Below are 24,911 nucleotides of genomic sequence, written 5' to 3'. Positions count from 1 at the left end.
TAGTATCAAGTGAGCAAGACAAGGCAGGATTTCACCACAGCTATGTCCTTAGTGACCGGCGTTCCCACACAACGACTTTCACCTCCGCCCAATAAGCGGACCTTACCACAATAGAAACAGATCTATCACTTTAAGTGTATACACCCCCCTATTGGGATTCCAAGCCCAACGAGTTAGTTACTATCTCTTACACCCAGGATTCGTTTGTACCTAGTACACAAAATATCCACCAGAGCTAAAAACCCACAAATCTCAAACCAATAGTGTCATAGTAAGCCCCACATGGACCCACATATCAGCATAATGATATTAAGAAAGATTCAATAACAAGAAATATAGCTCTCAACAAAGAATGTCTCTCAACAATGAATACATAATATATAGGATTCCAAAGGAACATATATACAAATGAGAATCAAAGGTAATAACTCAAACTCAATCCAAGAATAATAATTCCAAAAGAATCATAATCAATCCAAGGAAATGATACAAGAGTACAACGGGGTAGCAAATACTCAATAGAGTCAACGATATCAACAAAACATAGAATTCCAATACTCACAAGATACAAGGATTATCAAATGATAGGATTCATGAATGAATAATATTCAATAAACAAGAATAGGAATTATTCAACATCATGTCATCACAACCAACTGAAACAACCAAATGAATTCTTATACTGGAAGAAATACACACTAGAACTGTGAACAACACTGAACCAACGGAACAATATAATGGGGCTAGGGAGTCCGCCACTCACTATCGCAAGAACAAATAGAAGAGGGCAACGGAAGAGAGTCTTCTACCACTTGGTACCACCCGTAGCTTTGCGAAGCTGGCTCGTGGGCATGCTAGTCCCGTGGGTCAGTTTCGCTAGGTTAAAAATGCCAACGATATAGTATATTCCTAGAAACAACACTCAACAGACGAAATAGGTAACTATACTTAGATTTTCCATAACAGAATATACCAACAACAATAGGCTATCAAGAGTAGAATAAATGGCACTTAAATAACACAAGAAATGTTGAGATCAAACCACAATATCAAAGATACACCACCATAATAGCTCAAGAATACAAGATTACACATATTATCAAACAAGAGTGGAAAATAGGTTTTATTGGAAATAGGTATTACCTCTTGAAGCTATCTAATCAACCAATGCCTCCTTCAAGCTTAGCCTAGCACATCATCCATATCTTGATCATCTTAGGAGCCCCAAAACCCAACAAAAGATAGAAAAATAATCATAAGAAAGATGAAATAGAAAGAGGAAAAAGGAGATGCAAGATAAGTTCTCACCATGCTCCAACTTGGTAGGATATAAAAGATGAATCCTTGTTGAATTCTTGAGGATGATGAAGGATGAATATTTGGTAGGGTTGATGGTGGAAATGACGTGAGAGATGAGGGGAAGAGAGAGAGAGAGAGAGTGGTTTCTTAGAAAATGCCTTAGTCCTAGCTTTTATATGAGTGGATAAGATAGGAGAAATATATACATACACTTATATATAAGCATTAGGTTAGGATGACTTATTAAATGAGCCTTTTAAAATTGTAAGGCTTATAAATATATAAGTAGGGAATTAGATTGGGCTACAAGAATAATAATATGATAAGAGATAAAATTAAAGTCCATAAGATATTGGATCGAATGCCTTATAAAATACTTTATATAAATTTAATGGAACTTAATAGGAATTGGGCTAAAAGGAAATATTCTAGGAAATTATTCTTGTCAAGGAATTTAGGCTCACAAAATGAACAATTTCCCCTTTTAAAAAATATTTATGAGGGCAATTTCAGAATAGAATAATGCGGGGTGTCACATTGAGCGTGCTTAACTTACAACAGTTACAGGATTGGTAACTTACTAGGAAGTAAGCATATTGCATCAGAGACGAGGTCATGGGTTCGAATCGATGGCGAGGCAAAAGTCGAGTCCAGTCTCAGATGGGATGTGGGCGTAGGTCGGGCCAAGTCCAGTCCCAAGAGGGTGATGATGGGCGAGTAGGCTAAGCACCGAGTCAGGCATGCTGCGTAACTAGGCTTGGTGTTTAAAGGTTGTGGCAGGTGTTGGGAGGGGGATTGTTGGGCGTTGGCAGGGTCGGCCGAGTTCAGCCCCTGCTCGATTCGAGACGTGGCGTTGTGGCTTACCATGTAGGGATGTGGTTAAATGGTTACTTATCACCAATTGGTTTAAAGTAGGATATAACAACTAGATAGCCAAAGAATTCTATAGTTAAGCGTGCTTGACTTACAACAGTCACAGGATGGGTGACCCACTAAGAAATAAGCATAGTACAACCCTGAGATCCAATAGAAAGTATCAAATATGTAAGAACTTCTGAAGCAAGAAAAATATTGTTTCCTATGCGTGTGGAGCAAGCAAGTAGAAGGCATTTATAGTAATGTGGGCTTGCTATTAGATGTTCCCACTAGATGGAATTTAACTTATGTCATGTTAGAAAGTGATTTGAAGTACCAATATGCTTTTGGTTGTTTAGTATTACATGAAAATAATTTTTTTTCACTTGTTTATTGAATGAGGAATGGAACATAGGGGAATTGATTCAGAATTTCTTAGCTCTCTTTTATATCATCATTAAATTATTTTTTTGATCCTCAAAAATATAGTTTGCTATGTGTGTGCTATTGAATGAGGAATGGAACATAGGGGAATTGATTAAGAATTTCTTAGCTCTCTTTTATATCATCATTAAATTATTTTTTGCATCCTCAAAAATATAGTTTGCTAAGTGTGTGGAGCGAGCAAGTAGGAGTGATTTATAGTAATGCGGGCTTGTGGTTAGATGTCCCAACTAGATGGAAATCAACTTATGTCATGTTAGAAAGTGCTTCGAAGTACAAACACGCTTTTGGGAGTTTAGTATTACATGATAATAATTTTTCCACTCGTCTACTGAATGAGAAATGGAATAAAGGGAAAATGATTCGCGATTTCTTGGCTCCCTTTTATATCATCACTAAATTATTTTTTGGATCCTCTTATCCTACTTCTAATTTGTATTTTATGCAAATTTGGACAATAGAGCATTTGTTGGAGCATGAAGATAGTGAATCAATTGTTGAGGGAGCATGAAGATATGAAAATAATTTTGTATTTTACGCAAAATTAACTTACTTACACAAAATTACCATAATGCTATCGCATATTTTTTTTAAAGATATCTCCATTCTGGACCCATGGTCTAGACTAAATCAATGGATGGAATTAAATCTTATTTTTCACGTAATGAAACATCCTCACCTGATCCGACTCTCTCATATATATATATATATATATATATATATATATATATATATNATATATATATATATATATATATATATATATATATATATAGATTTTGGTTCAAATGCGATCTTGCTCTCCCGTGCGGCCAATGTTACGAAATACACCACTCAATGTTAAGAAACACACCACAATGAAACACAATGAAACACACCACAATGTTAAGAAACACACCACAGTGCATATTTGTGTGGTGTGTTTCTTAACATTGAGTGTTGTATTTCGTAACATTGAGTGGTGTGAACCACACGGCCGCACTGGAAGGCACGGCCACACCTGAACATGACCCTATATATATATATATATATATATATATATATATATACATATATATGTACGTACGTATACATATATATGTACGCACGTATACATATATATGTACGCACGTATACATATGTACGTACGTATATGTACATATGTACGTACACATATGTACATATGTACGTACACATATGTACATATGTGTATGTGTGTGTATATATATATATATATATATTTATTTATTTATTTAGAACATTCTCATTTGTTGAGGTTTTTTGTGGGGTTTTAGGTTGCAAAGTAGGAGATAGTGTAGAGGGAAATGTGCGAAATAGAATAGGACTAAAAAACAGTTTGAACAAGTAAAATAAAATAAATTAAAAAATGCTATTTTACGCACCTAGCCTAGTGTGTTGTTTGCACACGCCCGGTTGGGCACTTCTGGTGTGCCTCAAGCACACTAGGAGCCAATTTTTTTTCTTCTTTTCTTTTTTTTTTGTGGGACCCACTGAGTCTTATAAAAATCAATGCCTCTTGCAAGAACCAAATACATTTTCTCTCATCGGCATGTGCATTTTCACTTGCAAATACCTTTCAAAATCCCCTATTGGGGATACTCTAAGGATTTTGTGAGAATTGTACCATTGGGGATAAATAAGAACCAAATCTCAACCTTACATCTCTAAAAAATTTGTTGACGAAAGATCAAAAGTGATCATGCCACAATAATGTTAGGACCAACATGGATGTTTTGAAGAAAAAAAAAAGAGACTAAAACTGAAATAGCACATATAAATCTTTGATCAAAAAAGGAAAAGGATTTAACATTTGGAACCGAATTGGCCAAAACGCGCTTGTATTTAACGTCATTTAAACAATTTTGTTGACGAATGACCAAAAGTAGTCATGCCAAAGTAATACTAGGACCAAACGGGGATGCTTTGAAAAATAAGACTAAAAATAGATTGACACCTATAAATCTAGGACAAAAAATGAAATTAACTCATGTATATATTTGAAATACTTATTATTCATTACAAGCTATGTAGTATCTGTTCTATACTTTGTCAAACATTTTCAGCCCAAAAAATCTAAGTCCTCAGCACCAAGGTTGGTTGTAGCATATTTTATAACAAACAAATAGCCAAGTATCGGGTTATCGATCCACATGGAAGCGGGGCGTATCGAACACTAGTTACTAATATATTCATGTGAAACTAATCCTAACGAAATTGATTTTTGATTGATTGCAAATTTAGTAGTAAAATAGCATAAGGAAAGCTAGTTGATGAAAACAATATAGAGAGTGAGATTTTCGGGATTTAAGTGTTTAATCTCCTAATGCCAAACCAAGGTGAAATATCTAATTTGGGTTAGACAAGCATTTAAGATGCACTCATGAAGGGAATTATTCCCATAACTCCTACAAGACAAGAAATAGAACAAGCATCTTAAACTACTTAACTAAAAACTATTTTCCAAGAAGTAATAGCCAAGTGCAATTGTGGGTGCCCTAGTTTATATCCTAACTCCCATCAGGATATAAATGTAGCAATTGAAACAAGGAATTGGATCCTTAATCACAAGCATCAACAATATTAAACACAATTGCATAACAAGCCATCAAACCCAAATGTAAATATATCATTAAAACATAAAGAACAAGGCAAATAGGGTTCATAAACACTTTTCACCCAAAAATCCCAAAGTTATTTTAGCCAATCATAGCTAGGATGGAATTTAAAGTTCAAATGTTAAAGAGTTTACAAAGACTAAGAAAGTAAAGGAAAGGAAAAGAAATTCTCCCAAATGTAGCTTTCCAAGCTTTCCTCTTCCTCTCAAAGCCTTTATATCTCCTTGAGGTGACAATCTTCTTCCCAAAAGTGGTGGATCCCTCCTTCACTCCATTGAAGAGACAACACCCTTACACTCACTCTTTTTTTGCCTCAAAAATGCATCTTAGCCTTTAGGCTTTTGGAAAATGAGCCTTATACAGTGGGAGCAAAAATAGGGGTAAAATAGGCAATTCTGCATAGCTGAAATATATGTTGTCGCAGGATTCTTGACGCGCTGATCACTGATCTCAGCTCAAAACTTTGCACACTGGAAATTTTCATCGCGACGGGACATATTATGAACGCGTACAACTCTTAAAATCAGCATTCTTCATTCATTTTGACTCCAAGCATGCCTTCAAACGTTCCCTTGCTTTCGGATATGATCTAAAATAATTTCAAAACACTAACAAACACCATAAAAGCACTCAAATCAAAAATGAAACCATATCTACATAAGAAAGCATGGAATATGCATTGGAGATGACAAATTAACACATTTAAGCTCAAAAGTTTATCCAAATCAATTAGAAAAATATGCACAATTGATATTATATCAAATTCCCCCACACTTGAGCCTTTGTTTGTCCTCAAGCAAACAAATGGATAAATTTCAAGTCAAGCACAAAAGTCACGCATACCTCTCTCGCACAACCAAACATTCCACAAACCAACTTGCCACAAAACAACATGCTTCAGGAATCATCTCATATTGACACACAAGATCCATTCACAGGCCAATATCCAAGCCCAAAAAATATTTATAGTGAGAAATCTAGTGTGCACACATACTCAGTTAGGTTACTTGGCATTAGAAATACATCCCATAGGCTTGCCTTTCGTACTCCTCCTAGTATAGATCTAAAGTTGCATGCAAAGATCAAATAGGTCTTTTATTGACTTATAACGGGGCTAAGGGTTAAGGCTAACAAAGAAGGGGTATGGGAAAAATAACAAAAGAGATAATGTCACAAATATCTACCTTTTAAAATCCTAGAAGAGATAAGAAAAATAACATGACCAAAGGAGCCAAATGTAACTTTAAGAACAAGGAAACATTCTAATGAAGTGGAGGTTGAATACAAACTTCCAAATAACTATTTACAAACTTCAAACGATTTCAAACCCTTATTCTTCAATTCTTTTCTTTTTGATTTTTCTCAGAACACGCAACAACTTTTCAAAGAAGAAACTTTGAAATTTTTTTTTTATTTTTTTGATTTTTTTTGATTTTTTTATATGAAAGATATAAAGAAGCAAACTTTATACAAATGCTAACAAACTACCCAAGAAACAAATGAGTATATACAAAAAAAAAATAATAAGACCCCCACACTTAGACATTTCAAAGTAAAATGTTGCTTTCTAACTCCAAGCTCCATAAAAATCTCTTCTACAAGAATATCAAAGATAAATGCTAAATTCTCTCAAGGGTGGAAGGGAACATATTTGGATAATGGCTAAGGGTTTGATGATGAGGGTTAAACAAGAAAAATTCTTGAAGAGGGGTTAAGTGCTTAGCACTTATTAAACAAAGAAAAAGGCTCAAAGGGGACACAAGGGATAAAAACATATGATGTAGGTAGGTTTAAAGGTTAAAGGTGAACAAAAATAGCCTAAATCATTTCTAAGCATGTAAACAATTAGACTAAATTTTAGAGGAGTATTGAGGCAAGTTCTATCAAGCCAATTAATGAGGCAATGCCGAAATTCCACATAAACTTTCACTAGCGAAGCACAAACTACTAGATTAGGAATTATTTCAATTATTAAACGGTTAACAAGGACATTGGCAAGATAATAGCTCAATCATGTGTTTCACTTTGATTTCATCAATGGCACATTGAAATGCAACAAGCTCAATCAAACAAACCACAAACCGGCAAGAGAGAATAATAGTGATAGTTGCCATGACAAGTAATTTATCAACAAGAAAATCATGACTCATCCAAGCAAAAGCAAAACATATTTACAAAAATTCAAGTGGGGAACCATCAAGCAAATGAGCATATTTTTCAACATTAGAGCATTTTTTTTATAGAAACCCAAAGAGCAAGACAAATAGGAGTAAGAGTTCAAAATCATTTCAGGAGAAGTTCTAAAACAGTTAAAACTAAATATTAAAAGCAAAGCTGAAAATTTAAAAAGGAAAAATCAATTCAACCCCTTCCCCTCACACTTAAAGAGTTACATTGTCCCAATGTAACAAAATAAATCGGGGGAAAGGAATTGAAGGGCATCCCTTGACCTGTTACTGGTTATTGCCTTCAGGTGGTGTTGGCGTGAACTAAGAAGTGTAGTACTCAGGGATGAACTAGGGATCCTGAAGCCATGGTGGTGGTGGTGGGAACTAAGGGGCTAAGCCTTGAGCTGCTAGATTGTGTTGGTGCACAGATGTACCAACGAACCAATTGACATCATCACTCCTCCTCATGTAGCCCTCATGTCTTGTCATAAATTCCTCCTGCCGCCTCATAAACTTCTCTTGCCTAGCAAAGAATTGCTCCATGTTGTACTGAGGAGGAAATTGATTCGGTACAGGCGCGGCAGGTGGAGGGATATTTGTAGGGTCCTCCATTGCTTCATCATCAGCTTGGTCATCATTTTCCTCATCTTCAGGATCATTGACAGGCATTTGTCCATGCCCATATTGGCTTTGAATGTACTGTTGAGAGATAAAACTTTGAGGATGGACCTTGACTTCCTGGTGAAGATCTATTGGCACTCCTGCAAGACGGCAAAGCTCGGTAATAAGGAACAGGTGGCTTAGAGGGCAACATGATTTTTTATCTGATGAAGCAATCTCACGTATGTTGTGATTGATAAGAGCCCATACGTCAATAGTCTGACGCTCCTTAATGTAGTAGGCCAAAAGGACTTGATCTCTACGAACATATCCCCTATGTGAATGGGGGATGAGCTTTGCTTTGATGAAGTCTAAGATGCCACGGTCTTGCGGGGTGAAGTACACATAGTTCATGTGGGCTATCAACCCACTTCAAACGTTCCATTCTCCTTCACGGTGGAAGGATCTGGCAATCTCATTCAATGTTCCAACTGTTATCCTGCCTGGCATCAACTCACGGTGATAATAATCCTCTCCATCATAGTTTCTTGTCCCGTAGTACGTGTTGATTGCCCGCGGAGAAAAGTTCACTTCCACACCCCTAACTATGCACACATTGCGTTGTGGTCCATCTTTGGCATTATGGTAAAATTCACGGACCACCGATGCAAATGCCTCATCAGGTTGAGCCAATAGCAAAGGACCCCAATTCCATCTTTCGGGGACAACAAATTCTAACCTCCTTTCTTTCTTGAAATCTCTTGTAGAGATCCAAGTTTGGAATCTTTGCCAATTTGGTTGTAGCATATTTTATAACAAACAAATACCCGAGTATCGGGTTATCGATCCACAGGGAAGCAGGGCGTATCGAATACTATTTACTAATATATTCATGTGAAGCTAATCCTAACGAAATTGATGTTTGATTGATTGCAAATTTAGTAGTAAAATAGCATAAGGAAAGCTAGTTGATGAAAACAATATAGAGAGAGTGGGATTTTCGGGATTTAAGTGTTTAATCTCCTAATGCGAAACCAAGGTGAAATATCTAATTTGGGTTAGACAAGCATTTAAGATGCACTCATAAGGGGAATTATTCCCATAATTCCTACAAGACAAGAAATAGAACAAGCATATTAAACTACTTAACTAAAAACTCTTTTACAAGAAGTAATAGCCAAGTGCAATTGTGGGTGCCCTAATTTATATCCTAACTCCCATCACGACATAAATGTAGCAATTGAAACAAGGAATTGGATCCTTTATCACAAGCATCAACAATATTAAACACAATTGCATAACAAGCCATTAAACTCAAATGTAAATATATCATTAAAACATGAAGAACAAGGCAAATAGGATTCATAAACACTTTTCACCCAAAAATCCCAAAGTTACTTTAGCCAATCATAGCTAGGATGGAATTTAAAGCTCAAATGTTAAAGAGTTTACAAAGACTAAGAAAGTAAAGGAAAGGAAAAGAAATTCTCCCAAATGTAGCTTACCAAGCTTTCCTTCTTCCTCCCAAAGCCTTTATATCTCCTTGAGGTGACAATCTTCTTCCCAAAAGTGGTGGATCCCTCCTTCACTCCATTGAAGAGACAACACCCTTACACTCACTCTTTTTTGCCTAAAAAACGCAGCTTAGCCTTTAGGGTTTTTGGAAAATGAGCCTTATATAGTGGGAGCAAAAATAGGGGCAAAATAGGCAATTCCGCAGAGCTGAAATATATGTTGTCGCAGTATTCTCGACGCGTCGAGGCTGGGGCTTGACGCGTCGAGCACTGATCTCAGCCCAAAACTTTGCACACTGGAAATTTTCGTCGCGACAGGACATATTCTGGACGCATCCAGCTCTCAAAATTAGCATTCTTCATTCATTTTGAGTCCAAGCATGCCTTCAAACGTTCCGTTGCTTTCGGATTTGATCTAAAATGATTTCAAAACACTAACAAACACCATAAAAGCACTCAAATCAAGAATGAAACCATATCTACATGAGAAAGCAAGGAATATGCATTTGAGATGACAAATTAACACATTTAAGCTCAAAAGTTTATCCAAATCAATTAGAAAAATATGCACAATTAACACATATATATATATAGTCATAATCACGTGTGGCCGCCCCTTAACGTGCGGTTAGTGCGGCCGCACCACTATGTATACAAATATACACCACTCAATGTTAGAAAATGCACCACACAAACATGCATCATTAGGTACGCATCACCAAAAAACACACCACTAGGTATGCAAATATACACCACACAGTGTTAGCAAATGCACCATTAGAGGCAGTGGAGTTATGGTGCATTATTTTGGGTGTGTGGTATATTTTTTAGTGTTTTTGTTTATTTTCATTGTGGTGCGTTTTCTAGCATTGAGTGGTGCGAATCGCACAGACCGCACAGGAAGGCGCGGCCTCATTTGAACACATTTCTATATATATATATATATATATATATATATATATATATATATATGTTTGTATGTATGTATGTATGTATGTATGTATGTATGTCTGTGTGTGTGTCTGTGAGTGTGTGTGTGTGTGTGTGTGTGTGTACACACACACATAGCTTTTGGATCAAATAAAAAAGCTTCTATAGATAAAAAAAATGTGCACAAATTCTAACTGTAGATGCAGTCCAATTCAACAACCTAGATTGAATATTCATTAAAAAATGAGCGGTGGCATATTAGTAATTTTGAGCAAGTTGGTCAGATTGTCTTTTGTATTCGAGTGCATATTTTTTCTTCTTCAATTGCACATTTTTCCTTCTTCAAGTGCATATTTCTCTTCTTCGAGTGCATCAGTTTTGTTTTAATTAGTACTTAGTTTCTCCTTTGAGTGCACATCTTTGTACCTTTGAGTTCAAACATTTGGCCTTCAAGTGCATATTTTCCTTTCTAAGAGTGCACAATTAATTTTCTTCTAATTTTTCCTTTTAGTAATTTTTTTTCCTTGCCTTCTAGTGATCTTCTTTATGCTTTCAAATGCTCAATTTCATGCCTACAAGTGCATGTGTGTCTTACTATTGTGTTAAAAAAAAAAAATACTTAGCATCCCATTGAACCATTGTTTTCCTTCTAGTTCATGTTTTTAGTCTTCAAGTACACATTTTGTAGCCTTCAAGTGCATGTTTTCCTTTCTAAGAGTGCACAATTAATTTCCTTCGAATTTTCCCTTTTAGTATCTTTTTTTTTCCTTTGCCTTCTAGTGATCCTCTTTATGTTTTCAAGTGGTCAATTTAATTCTTACAAGTGTATGTGTCTCTTACTATTGTGTAAAAATTTAAAAAAAAAATACTTAGCATTCAAGTGAACCATTTTTTTCTCAGTGCAGATTTTTTGCCTTCAAGTGCATGTTTCTTTGCCTTCAAGTGTACAGTATTTGTTATATCTTGTGCATTCTTTTCAATAATATATAACTAAATTTCTAATGAAATTTGTGAGATTTACAAACTATTTGTATGGGTAATTGGTTTAATAACACTTAAGTTGAATAACATCCCTTTTTGTTACCATAAATTGCATAAATTGCACATCTATTTTCCTTTGAGTGTTATTTTTTGCCTTCAAATGCACATTTTTGTAACTTCAAGTGCATGACTTTGAGCTTTCAAGTACACATTTTGTATATAATTTATTTTAAGAGAGTCATTGGTCATGCTTTACTGTATTTTCGCACCGAAAGAAGCATGTGCACCTGATCCTAAACACACACATATATATATAACTAGCTACCTTGTATACACACACATATATATATAACTAGCTACCTTGTATACACACACATATATATATATAACTAGCTACCTTGTATCAATTAATAATATATACGATATTTTGAATTCAGCACATTTACAAGTGTTCTTTATGTATCATCATTAGTTATGCAAGATGATGGGCGGCTTGATTATTGCCTCCAATTTACGAGACAGTTCGAATTTGTCTTTTATATATAGGCTCGTTTGATCTGTTAGAATAATCTAATTAAGATAGTTAATTAATTCTCTGCATTATCTATTCAAACTGATCTGGTCATGATAAGATAAAATATACTCCGTACTTTGATCCCTTCTTTTGTGGCTAATTCATTTAATATTGTACAGTAAAACATGACATGCGACTATAAACAATAGAGATTCAAGAAGGAGAACGCAAATTATATCACAGATGAGGTTATTGCAAATCCTGATTGAAATCATGTACATATAATTGACCTATGTACATTCAGTTAACTCATTATGCATATGTTTTAGCACTGTCCTAACTTCAAAATATGTGAATTATAAGTAAATTAAATAAAGTAAATTAAATAAATTGAATATACATAATATACTAGTTGCATATATATAATTTGAACCAATATTGACAATGTATGTGGTACACTTTGATCCACAATATATCGAGTAGCTTAGTTGGTTTAATTATAAACTTTATGTTAAATAACGTATGTCACGGGGCTTTTCTCTTTTATTTTAACAACTTTCATCCCTTCACAAGACAAATTAAAAGTTTTTCTAGAATACTTTTTATGAATCATTTAAATAACAAATTAAATGTTGTTTTAGTCTACTTCTTTTGAATCATTTAATTAATGTAGTATACAAGCTTATATTATACTTCATGTATTTGAATTAATTTAGAAAAACTTAAAGTTGATCTAACTAAAAGAAATTAAAATTAAAAAGTATTTATGAATATAGTGTCTTTTCTATTCAAATTATTTTATCTAATTGATTATGTTTCATATTTTGTCATAAATATTTTTATAGTATTTCAAAGAGTTTTAAAATTGTAGGAAACAAGTTCAAAAATCTTTGAAAAATGGAGAAAAATTAACCCACGAAAGGTTAAAATTGGAGAAAATAAACCTATGAAAAGTTAATATTTTCTGGGAAAAACAAGTTGACGAACGAGAATTTTTAGGTAGGTTGCAAGTACGAGTCGAGTTGCATTCTCTTCTTAAAACTTTATTTACCGCCTCCCAAGGTGCTAGGAGCGTTGCGTGTTAGATATAAATAATCTAACTAAACAGAATAGTATACGAGTAACCTGACCTCGTAATAGCGGAAGCTGAATCATTGTTGATCTCCAGCCACAGTTGATGTAATGTCTCTTTAACGGTAGACCGTCAGCCATATTTGTCTCATACTTGACTCAGAACCCTAGATGGTGTACTGGTATCTACTGAGCAGTATGAGTACCGTGAACTGTATGTGCTATATATTGCCTATCCTGTATCCCATCAATACAGATTTATATAGGCACAGAGTCTGGTTGAATACAACTACTAGTTGTTTAGTCCAACCAAACCACTTAATAAACCTAGTTAACTTGCACCACTTAATTAAGGCCCTAATATATAATATATAATATATATATTATTAGGGAAAATCTTACATTCTCCCACTTGGTGCAAATACTAGCACAACCCTCATCAAAGAACAAAACACACGAATCATAGTGATAAGTACTCTATTTTGCAGAGTAATATCCATTATGGTCACATGCATTTCAATTCTCTAACTTAGGCCCCTCATGAACAAACCCAATGTTTATTCTCGGTATAACTTAAGAGATGTTTCTCAAAATATATTATGTGCACAACTGAAGAGAGAAACCATCCAAATATTTGTACAAAAGAGTACACTGTATAATCTCTAAAATCCTTAAAAGCATGACTTCTAAACTTGAACACTACCTCTAACAGCTAAGAGCTCAGAGTTGACACGTCTGTCACTCCCACTCATTAAAATAGCCAAAAGATAGTTAAGTCACAGAATCATTCCAATAACTTAGAGAACAAGCCAAAACCTCTAAGTCCATAAATTTGGAATGTTAACATACACCATAACTTCCCAAATAATCACAATATCCACTTTAACTGAATATTTATGAGTCTTACTTTTATGTCTCGCAAAATTGTCTTGAGCCTTAAATACCAAAATGGCCCAGGATCAATTTTGAAGAAACTAAAGACTCTTAAATGCTAAAGAATGACAGTGCACCACAAGTTAGATGATTTTGTTCTAATAAATTCATTAATATTGGTACAACATTTTCATAAATATGCTGCACAACCAGATGTCCAATAATTTGAACTTATGAATTTATATGAACAAATTCAAGATTAATACTTGTGGAATCTTTTGGACTACTTATTGTTTGACATACAATCCAATTTGCATTGGGAAGTATGAAGACAATAGTTAAATCCATAATCTTTAGTGGAGTATCTTAATGATCTTTTTCTTAATGATCACTCCCACTGTTCTTTAGCAAAATTAATGATATACATACTCATAATTGATTTGACCAACTAATAAATGAGGATATAGTTCCCCACCATTAGTTGGGCATACTGAATAATCAATATTTGGTTCCAATAAAAGTCCAACTAAATAATGAAGATAAAATTCCCCACCATAGTTGGATATACTAAAAAACAAAAAATACACCTTCCAAAACCAAGTTTGAATTTGGCTTAAAAGATACATTTTATTTTTGGAATCCAAAAGAAGTATATCATATCACGTAACTTACTATAGTTAGACCAAAGAACCAAGTAAACTTTCGTGGAATAATTAATAAAAGTGGCTAAATTTTGGGAAGTGACTGAATACATGTTTTGCCAATGCAAACCATGAAACTTAGAATTTATAATTGAACTAAATTTATAAATTCTAAGAAATTGTGATAAAATCATTATCTGGGTTTAGGGATTTATTGACATAAAAACTTGCCTGTGGGCTGAAGTTTTAATTCTATTAAATCCAATTAAGAAACCCTTTATGATAATGGTTTATCTCAATTATCAAATAGTCAGAAGAATCTAGAGACATAAAACTTGCCTGTGGGCTAAAGTCTTACTCAATTAGATCCAACTGAAAATTTTTATTTATGATGAAACAATTTATCAAATGAGTTGAAGAATCAAGTGACATAAAACTTGCCTGTGGGCTAAAGTTTTAATTCAATAAGATTCATTACAACCATTATGATAAAAATAACTTAAAAGAAATCAAGTTCCTTTTCCTTAACCCTTGTGGGCACTTCAAGAAATATGATCCCAAGTTTACATCATAAAATTAATCTTCATGATAGAATTAGAAATTATTTACAAATAGCCATAAAGTAAATAAATTGATTTACTTCTATCATCACTGATAAAACTACTAACTACATTCCGATACATAATTGCCTGTGGGCTAAATTATGATCGTAGTATAGTATTTCATCCTAATTAATTATACAAATATAACAAAATTGCCTGTGGGCTAAATTCCATTATATTAGATACAATTAATCACAACTTATATGTCTAAAACTTTATGTGATCAGGATAAACTGCTTAATATATAATTTTAACTGATTAAGGATGCTGTGGCTACTCCCCAACCAAATTAAAATTATAAGATCACTAGACATTTATCAATTCCTTGCGTAATCTTTATGTGATCAAGATAAAGATATATATAATTTAATCTGATTAAGGATGCTGTGGCTACTCCCCAACCAAATTAAAATTATAATATCATAACTTAATAATCTTTGGAAATTGAATAAGCTGTAGTTATTCTTTAAGTAACCAAGATTGAAACTTTAAGACTTCAATAAATTAAAGATGCTATAGCTATTCTTTAATGAACCGAAATCAAATCACATTTGCAAGGAATACTTAAAATTTTGACAGATTATACCAAATCATGATGGGAGATTCCAAATGTATATACCCCAGGAAAGTTTGTAAAACAAAACCTCACTAAAGACCAACTCTTTAGATAATATCAGTTTAAGGAGACTACTGGCCAAGATGTTCTTAAGTCATGGCCATAAAACTAGTATGCCTCCCTGATTCATATACACAAAATGTATAACTGTTTGGGGTATAAACAAAACTGTAGGGTATAATCCGAAATTTAATAGTTCACTTATGAATAAATCTTTAAAAAAAAATGGTGAACTAAATTAACGGTCCGAATGTGCTGAAATTCAGGCACTACCGTAACTAAAGTTTATGCATAAGTCCAACTTAATAAGGAACTAATATAATTCCAACATAAATTTATGCATTACTGAAGGCATAATAATAAAATTGCATAATTTAAAACCAGAATATTATGCAGTGGACAAATTAATATGCATAAAATTAAGCATTAAACTCATATATTCTAAACAAATTGCGTAACTTAATGCAATTTTAATATGAGCTTCCAAAGTATAAACTTAATATTCAAACTCTAATGAGTCCAATCCAAAAGGACCCAAATTAATGAATGTATACTTTGAAATTTTTAAACTTTAAGCCCATGACAAAATGTCTTAATGCATCACACTTAATTTATGAGAAATAGACCGAATTTACAAATTCCAACAATATCTATTAATAAAAAAAATAAATAAATATTGTCATTTGTAAAATAAAATCTCACAAATCCAAATTGCATAATTAAACTTAATATTATGCGTTTAATGTGATTGAATGCATAAAACTATCTGAAGAGTATGAATCAACTAGAGGATATGAATTTATACCAAATATTCATTATTCATACTAGCCAAATATGGGCAGAAAGAACTAAAATCATAATTCGAAAACTAAATGAATTATGGTATAAATGGCAATAGTCAATTGCCTAGCAAATATGTTTTTCCAAAATTACTGAATTGATTCAAAAATCACTCTTCATAACTCAATTAATAATATTATTATCATTAATGGCAAAATTGCAAATAATCCAAAAAAGCAATAAAATAGCCATAATAATATTATTAAATGGAGACTAGATGAGGAAAAACAATGGTTATAACCGCTAACTTTAGAGACATTTTCGGATATAATTTTGAAAACTTGATAAAATTAAGTCCGAAAAACATTAATGTCAAGAAAATGATAATATTCATAATATTTTCTTAACTGAAACATTGTCACATAAACTTAATTGGAAACAATTCCGGAGTCATAACTGAATACCATATTAATATTAATGGTATCATTAATTAAAATATTTAATGGTAATAAACAACATTATAATCACCATCAATATTTAACAATGAAAACCAAATTATGGTAATACACCTTCTTAATGTTTCCATATTTGTAAAGATAAAATATGTGACTAGTCCAAATTAGCGGTTAACTGTAGTTGTAGCATTAATTACCAATTAATAATAAAAGATAATTAATGACATACCTTAATAATATGTTAAATTCAACCTTAATGCATACTTTAATGAATGTATAATTCAAACAAATAATGAAATATTTGACAAATATACATAGCATGCTTGAATTTGCAAATTAATATATTATTAACACATATAACCTTAAATAAATTGCAATACTTTAGGCAATTTTAATATAACCTTAATATTAAATTAAATTTCAAATAGCAAATTAAGACTTAATATTTGCCTCAAATTGAATGATAATTTAATAATGAATTAAGGAGGATTTAAATTGAGAGGAAGGCCAAATATGATGGGGAAAAACTGAATTAAGCCCAAAATATCATAACAGGCCCATTTTTCCTTTTTAATATTGGATCAGGTCAGCCCAAATTAAATTATAGCCCATATCCCTCATCATCTTCCACATTAATCAACCCTAGAGCAGCGCAGCAGCCTGCATCTTCCACATTAATCAACCCTAGAGCAGCGCAGCAGCCTGGATCTTCCACATTAATCAACCCTAGAGCAGCGCAGCAGCCTGGACTCCCTGGAGGTCTCAACCCTAGAGCAGCGCAGCAGCCTGGACTCCCTGGAGGTCAACGACGTTGAGAGAGGCAGCGGCGAACTGAAGCAACAGGCCACGGCGTCGCCGGAAAAAGGAGAGGGCAGTGGCGTCGTCACAGGGACAGCCCAGCTCTGCCATCGCCGTCTGACCTCCACGCAACACCAACACCGGTCGCCGTCCACCCGCCTCTACCGCGTCGCGAACCAGTCCGGCGAAGATCTGCAGAACACGACGTTCCTTAAGGTCGTGCCTTCGCCGCCGTCCTACGCCGCAAAGCCTCGTCTCCCCTTCGTCGTCAGTGATCGCCGGCAAGTCTCGTGATGGTGGCTCCCGGAAAAACGCACCGACAGCTCGCCAAAACCAGTCATAAACCCGCCAAAATCCGGCCAAAATAAACCGACGTCACGGGATAATTAGATAATTATTGTGTGCTTAATGTTGAATTGATTTTCATAATTCAAAAACAACCACAATTAATTCTACCGTATAAGAATCAATTACAAATAATTCATCTAAATTTCAAAATATACATAACAGTTTGCTTAATTATATCAAAAACAAATAGATATATTCTGTATGCATACCTTGAAGAAATTAAAACGGATGTAATTGAAATCAAAATATATACAAAACTTGATGTATATGAAAAACTTAATGTTGATTTTAGGCATAACAACCAACGGGGCAGAGATTATAAAGGCTTTGATACCAAATGTTAGATATAAATAATCTAACTAAACAGAATAGTATACGAGTAACCTGACCTCGTAATAGCGGAAGCTGAATCATTGTTGATCTCCAGTCACAGTTGATGTAATGTCTCTTTAACGGTAGACCGTCAGCCATATTTGTCTCATACTTGACTCAGAACCCTAGATGGTGTACTGGTATCTACTGAGCAGTATGAGTACCGTGAACTATATGTGCTATATATTGCCTATCCTGTATCCCATCAATACAGATTTATATAGGCACAGAGTCTGGTTGAATACAACTACTAGTTGTTTAGTCCAACCAAACCACTTAATAAACCTAGTTAACTTGCACCACTTAATTAAGGCCCTAATATATAATATATAATATATATATTATTAGGGAAAATCTTACATTGCGGTCTAGGTTTCCTAGGATAAAACGTATTACGATTCTAACGTTTGAGCACTCAAACTTAGAACCCGATGAACGTACGAGAACGTGGGATGAACACAGATGACTTGAAGGAATGGAGACCAGATTTTCGAGAGAAAAGATTAGTATTTTCTAAGTGTATAGAATCTACTGCTCAACCTAAGTATATATATATAGTGGGGGAGAAGATTAATAGCATATTGATAACTGATATTAAAACTATAGTGTAGCCTTCATCCACTAACAAAGAGATTAACTCTGCCACTAACAAGAGATTAACTTGGGAAATAATGGTTGGAATTAATTTGAAATTAATTGCGTAATGTGAAGAGTTAGTGTCCTGAACAGTCAGTACGGAAGTGAATCGTTTGGCCTGAGTCTCCGTTGACAAGTCACTCTGAGTTACGTGCGAGAGGTCGTTTTCAGTCGCATGCGAGATATCACTTTAGCGCGAACTTCCCATCTGCGAGATATAACCTCCCCGCGAAGCATAACTTCGTTCAGCTGCGAGAGATCAACTCATTTTATCTCTCTTGGACAGTGGTTCTGAGATAAAAAGTAGATACGAAAAGTTGGCATAACTTAGTGAGCAAGGCTAGCCAATTTTCGAGACGACATTCGTGCCGGCGTACACAAGTCAAGCCTTTTCAGACTCATTTTGGAATTTGATTTGCACCCCTCCTCCCTATGCGCGAAAGAGAGCCTCTATGCTCTACAAGTCAATATGCCTTAAAAAGGCTCTTGTATAAATAGTGGTGCAAACCCACTTTCCCAACCAATGTTGGACAAAAGCTTACTTTAAAGCTTTTTCCTCACCCAAATTCCATCTCAAATGGGTCTACTTTGAAAACTAATTTCCCATTCACCCATTATCTATTTTGAGCGTACAATATATCAATCTCTTCGTCCAACTACAAAGAACCCGAATCCACTTTGACCCGACCCATATCGAAAGTGGACCTCACATGTATTTGTACCACAAAATGGCCAATTAAAATGCCAATTTTATGCTATTTTCCAACAATCCCTCATATGAATGAAAATTGATTTTCGGGGTATTGTAAAAATGGAAACAACTGTGTTCAACGGTCAATTCTTGCATAGGATAGGTAGGTGTTACCCTTTGAACCTTCTCTTGTGAAGATATATTTACTCTACTGGCTATACGGTAGAACGCAATGTCTTTGGACCGACTGCTGTTTGTGCAGACGATGATATATCCCACACAAGAACCTTCCAAACACGCTCTGTTTTCATGATTGTGCTCGTTTTGGTTGTGGGTCACCGTTCCTGGTTCTGCAAGAGTTTCTAAATAATTGAGCCATGTTCAATTCTCCTTTGAAGCAACCCTCACTTCTCTCTCACATAGGTGATTCTTTCCCGAGTATCCCGCATACTCAACATATGTCAATCGACATTCAGATCATTTAAGCATCAACGTGCTAACCTCGTGCGGGAGTCACTATTCTAACGATGAGTGATAAGGAGTCTGAGACCCCCACAGCGACACGCTTCGTTCAATAATTTAGTTGTCCCATTGAACCTAGGCGCCAACTGCAAATCCTCAACTTGGCTTAGTACGGTCTTTGAATCACTATACCTCTCAATGTTCACACCATCTTGTGAACCAACATTAACTGGTGCATGGAAATGTGCAACGTTGTTGCCGTTCCCACCACTGTTGTTCTCAACAAGATTAGCATTTTTGTCCCTATTATTGATCACTGGCAACACGGGGTTCTCAATTTCTTCACGAAAATCTGAGAATGAAGAAAAGGGATAAATAAGGTTTTAAGACTGTAGGAAACAAGTTCGAAAATCCCTGAAAAATGGTAAAAATTAACCCACGAAAGGTTAAAAATTAGAGAAAATAAACCTACGAAATGTTAATATTTTTTGGGAAAAACAAGAGGACCAAAGATAATTTTGGGGTAGGTTGCAAGTACGAGTCGAGTTGCATTCTCTCCTTAAAACTTTATTTACTGCCTACCAAGGTGCTAGGAGCGTTGCCGTCTAGGTTTCCCAAGATAAAACGTACTACGATTCTAACGTTTGAGCACTCAAACTTAGAACTTGACGAACGAGAACGTGGGATGAACACAGACGGCTTGAAGGAATGGAAAGCAGAGTTTCGAGAGAAAAGCTTAGTATTTTTTGAGTGTATAAAATCTACTGCTCAACCTGAGTATATATATAGTGGAGGAGAGGATTAATAACATATTGATAACTGGTATTAAAATCATAGTGTAACCTCCATCTACTAACAAGAGATTAACTCTGCCACTAACAGGAGATTAATTCTCGAAATAATGATTGGAATTAATCTGAAATTAATTTCGTAATGTGAAGAGTTAGTCTCCACGGAAGTGAATCGTTTGGCCTCAGTTTCCTGCGAAAGGTCACTTTCAGTTACGTGCGAGAGATCACTTTAGCGTGAACTTCCCATCTGCGAGACATAACCTCCCCGTGAAGCGTAACTTCGTTCAACCACAAGAGTTTAGCGTGAGCATCCCATCTGCGAGACATAACCTCCTCGCGAAGCGTAACTTCCAGCGGCGAGAGATCGGGGGAAGTTTAGGAGAGATCGGGAAACCTAGCAGCTGCCGGTCGAGGCGGGGATAAGCTTGTGAAGAAGTAATCTTATCCCCCCCAAAAAAACCAACCCTATAAGAAAGAGCACCGAGCCAATTTTCTGGATGACATTCGTGCACGCGTACACGAGTCATGCGCGCGAAATAGAGCATCTATGCTATACAGGTCAATATGACTTAAAGAAACTCTTGTATAAATAGTGGTGCAAACCCACTTTCCCAACCAATGTGGGACAAAAGCATACTTTATAGCTTTTTCCTCACCCAAATGCCATCTCAAATGGGACTACTTTGAGAACAAATTTCTCATTCACCCATGATCCATTTTGAGCGTATAATATAGCAATCTCTTCGTCCAACTATGAAGAATCCAGATCCACTTTGACCCGACCCAAATCGAAAGTGGACCCCACATATATTTGTACCACAAAATGGTCACTTAAAATGTCAATTTTATGCTATTTTTCTTACAAAAATTTCACATTTTCACCCTACTCAAATATATTTTTGACTTCGCCCCTAACTATCATGCAATCTATCAAAAACATTTTATTGTAATTTATAATGTATTTTGTATTTAAATCTTATTATGGGTGTTTGATATTTTGTCATTCACATTTCTAACATCATTTAAACTTCAGCTCACTCAAATTATTTTCGTGGTCCATCCCTGCTTAAGGGCTAAATCTATTATATTCCCTTAAAAAATTACAATTCTAACAATGTAGTCACCGAATGAATTTATTTTATTTTATTTTTAAAAAAATTGAGTCTACTCTAATGTGCTCTTTGCGTTATTGCGTATTCAATTGAGGGGAAGCATTACATGAGATGTAACGTGCAAAATTGAATTGGAACCAACTGCATGTGTCACGGGGAATCTGACCAAGATTGCTTATTTGGGGGCATGATTATGAATTTGAATATACATGCATATAAAGATGCGGAGGAATAACCCAACCAAAATAGTTAAAGATATAAATTTGTAACTATAAGATCACGAGTTTGTATTCCAGCCCTCTTGATTTGAGCCGATCATGCGGGGTTTACCCCGTGCACACCCTCAAGTAGTAGTTACAGTTTCACTCATCACCAAAAAAAAAAAAAAAAAGATGTGGAAGAGAAGAGTGGCTACCTGCAAACGCAAGTGAATCCCCACATGTTAGTTCCACACTCACTTTCAACCATATATTATTATCTGTACTTTGATGATTGTTACTCTCCAGTCAAACACACATAATATCATTTGTCATGAAACCGACATCGCTTATAGTGAACATGCCAAAAGCTCATGGAGATCCAAAGAAACAAGCTTAGCGTTTTGGTATACCCCTAAAGTCATTAACCTATTTGACAGGGAAAGTATTATATATATATAATTGTGTAAGAATATAATGGCTATTTTATAGGATGACAGGCCAATGTATACATACATTATTATTATTATTATTATTATTATTATTATTGAAGGAAACCATACACTATTAATATACTATGAGATTAGGCATGAGAGTGGTAATGAATATTCAGTTTAAGTATGCTGAACATAAAGATATTAAATGTTGGATATTATTAGAAAATTGTCATGCTGAATGATTTGAAGATGTTCTTATAAACTTCCTGCAAATTTAAAACATGATGGCATATGTCATGCATGATATCAGATACTGTACCAACTTTGATTCAGTAGTTGTGCTTTCCAAGTATGAGCGAATGGCCTGGGTCAGCTCATAAAATGAATCTTAAAATCAGAGTTAATACCCAAAATGGTTCTCCGATTATAGCGTAATACTTGATTTAGTCCCCCGAAGTATTTTTCGTACCCAATTTAATCCTCTGTCTTTTGAAATCACACCCAATGTCGTCCACCGTTACAATTGCCGTCAATGATCCGTTATTTTGAGGGCAAACTTGTCATTTTACTTAGTCAAACCCGTTTCTTCCTCTAGTATCTTCCTCTGGTCTGGTCTCTGTCGCGACCAGTTCGACCACAACTCCAAAGCCACCATTGGAGTGGAGTTCCAGACGCAGGTAGTGGAAGTCGACGGGAAAGAGGTGAAAGCGCAGGTGTGGGACACCGCCGGCCAAGAACGCTTCCGGGTCGTCACGTCGGCGTACTACAGAGGCGCCGTCGGCGCCCTCATTGTCTACGACATCACCCGGATGATAACTTTTGAGAACATCAAACGCTGGCTCGAAGAGCTCAACAGTATGCCCATCCAAATCCCTCGTTTCCATCTTTCTACTTTGAATTCGTTTCTCTGTGCTTTAATTTTGGATCTGGGTAGTTTGGGAATACTTAAAGCTGCTAGCTTTACTTGATCTTGAATTCTTCTTCCCTACTTGACCTAAACTGGGTTGCATTTGATTAACCTTAGTATGAACAATTCTTCAGCTAGTCTTCATTTGATTCTCTGTTCTTTACCATTATAGATTTAATTAACTCATCTTGGTAATGGTAGTGCTAATCAGGGTAGTTGATGCATCCCAGATTGGCTACAGCAATCCAGTGGGGTTAAACCTATACGAATAAGCTAGCATTTTGTGATGAATAAGCTGTCTGAAAAATGAGGAAGACTTTGATTTCTATTTTGTTTCAGTTCGTAATAGAAGTTGCTCGGTTTATTACCTTTTAACAGTTCAAAATAGCTTCGGGTGTTTGTTATTCCGTCTTTGTGCAGTCTAAAGTTTCAACCTTTCCTTCTGCGTGTTTGTGCGTTGTTGTATGGTGTTAGAGAGTTTATTAACGATTGGCAGAATGATGGTGCAGCTCATTGTGATACTACGGTGGCAAGGATGCTGGTTGGAAACAAGTGCGATTTGGAGAGCATTCGAGACGTGAGCGTGGAAGAGGGCAAGCTCCTTGCGGAAGAGGAAGGGTTGTTCTTCATAGAGATGTCCGCCCTCGACTCCAACAACAAAGGAATTGGCTAAATAATTTTAAATGACAACTTTGCCCTTGATAATAACGGTGGAAACGCTCAATTTTTAACGGTGGACGACATTGGGTACCGTTTCAAAAGACAGAGGATTAAATTGGGTACGAAAAATATTTCGGAACTAAATAAATTATTACGCTATAGTCGGAGGACCATTTTGGGTATTAACTCTTAAAATCAAAAGCACTGAATAAATCACATGCTATTACATCGTTAAAGATCAGAGTAAGTCAACTAAGTAATTTATCCGTTTTGATTAAACTTTTTTAATGGAGTGATAACATCGGTTCACCACCAGTACCGAGTATATGCATACGACTATACGTATCATTGCATATATGCATACGACTATACGTTATCATTGCATGAAATAGGAATTATATAGGGCATAAAAACTGTGCAGTTAAGATTCAAAGAGTTAATTCCATTTTTGGTCCTAGATTTATAGGTATCATTCCACTTTTAGTCCTTTTTTTTTCAAAACATCCCATTTTGGTCCTAGTATTATTGTGGCATGACCATTT

At 35.1% G+C, this 24,911-nt stretch overlaps 1 protein-coding gene across 1 annotated transcript; it reads left to right on the top strand.

Moving 5' to 3' along the window:
• The first annotated feature begins 23,086 nt into the window (after positions 1-23,086).
• On the top strand, positions 23,087-24,382 carry LOC116010145 (ras-related protein RABA5b-like). The gene is made up of 3 exons (XM_031249421.1): positions 23,087-23,151; positions 23,398-23,657; positions 24,219-24,382. Exons 1-3 carry the CDS (start codon positions 23,087-23,089, stop codon positions 24,380-24,382), a joined length of 489 nt encoding a protein of 162 aa, XP_031105281.1.
• The last annotated feature ends 529 nt before the right edge of the window (positions 24,383-24,911 follow it).

The sequence above is a fragment of the Ipomoea triloba genome, chromosome 1, assembly GCF_003576645.1.
Source record: "Ipomoea triloba cultivar NCNSP0323 chromosome 1, ASM357664v1".
NCBI lineage: Eukaryota > Viridiplantae > Streptophyta > Magnoliopsida > Solanales > Convolvulaceae > Ipomoea > Ipomoea triloba.
This window is presented reverse-complemented; position numbering and strand designations above follow the sequence as displayed.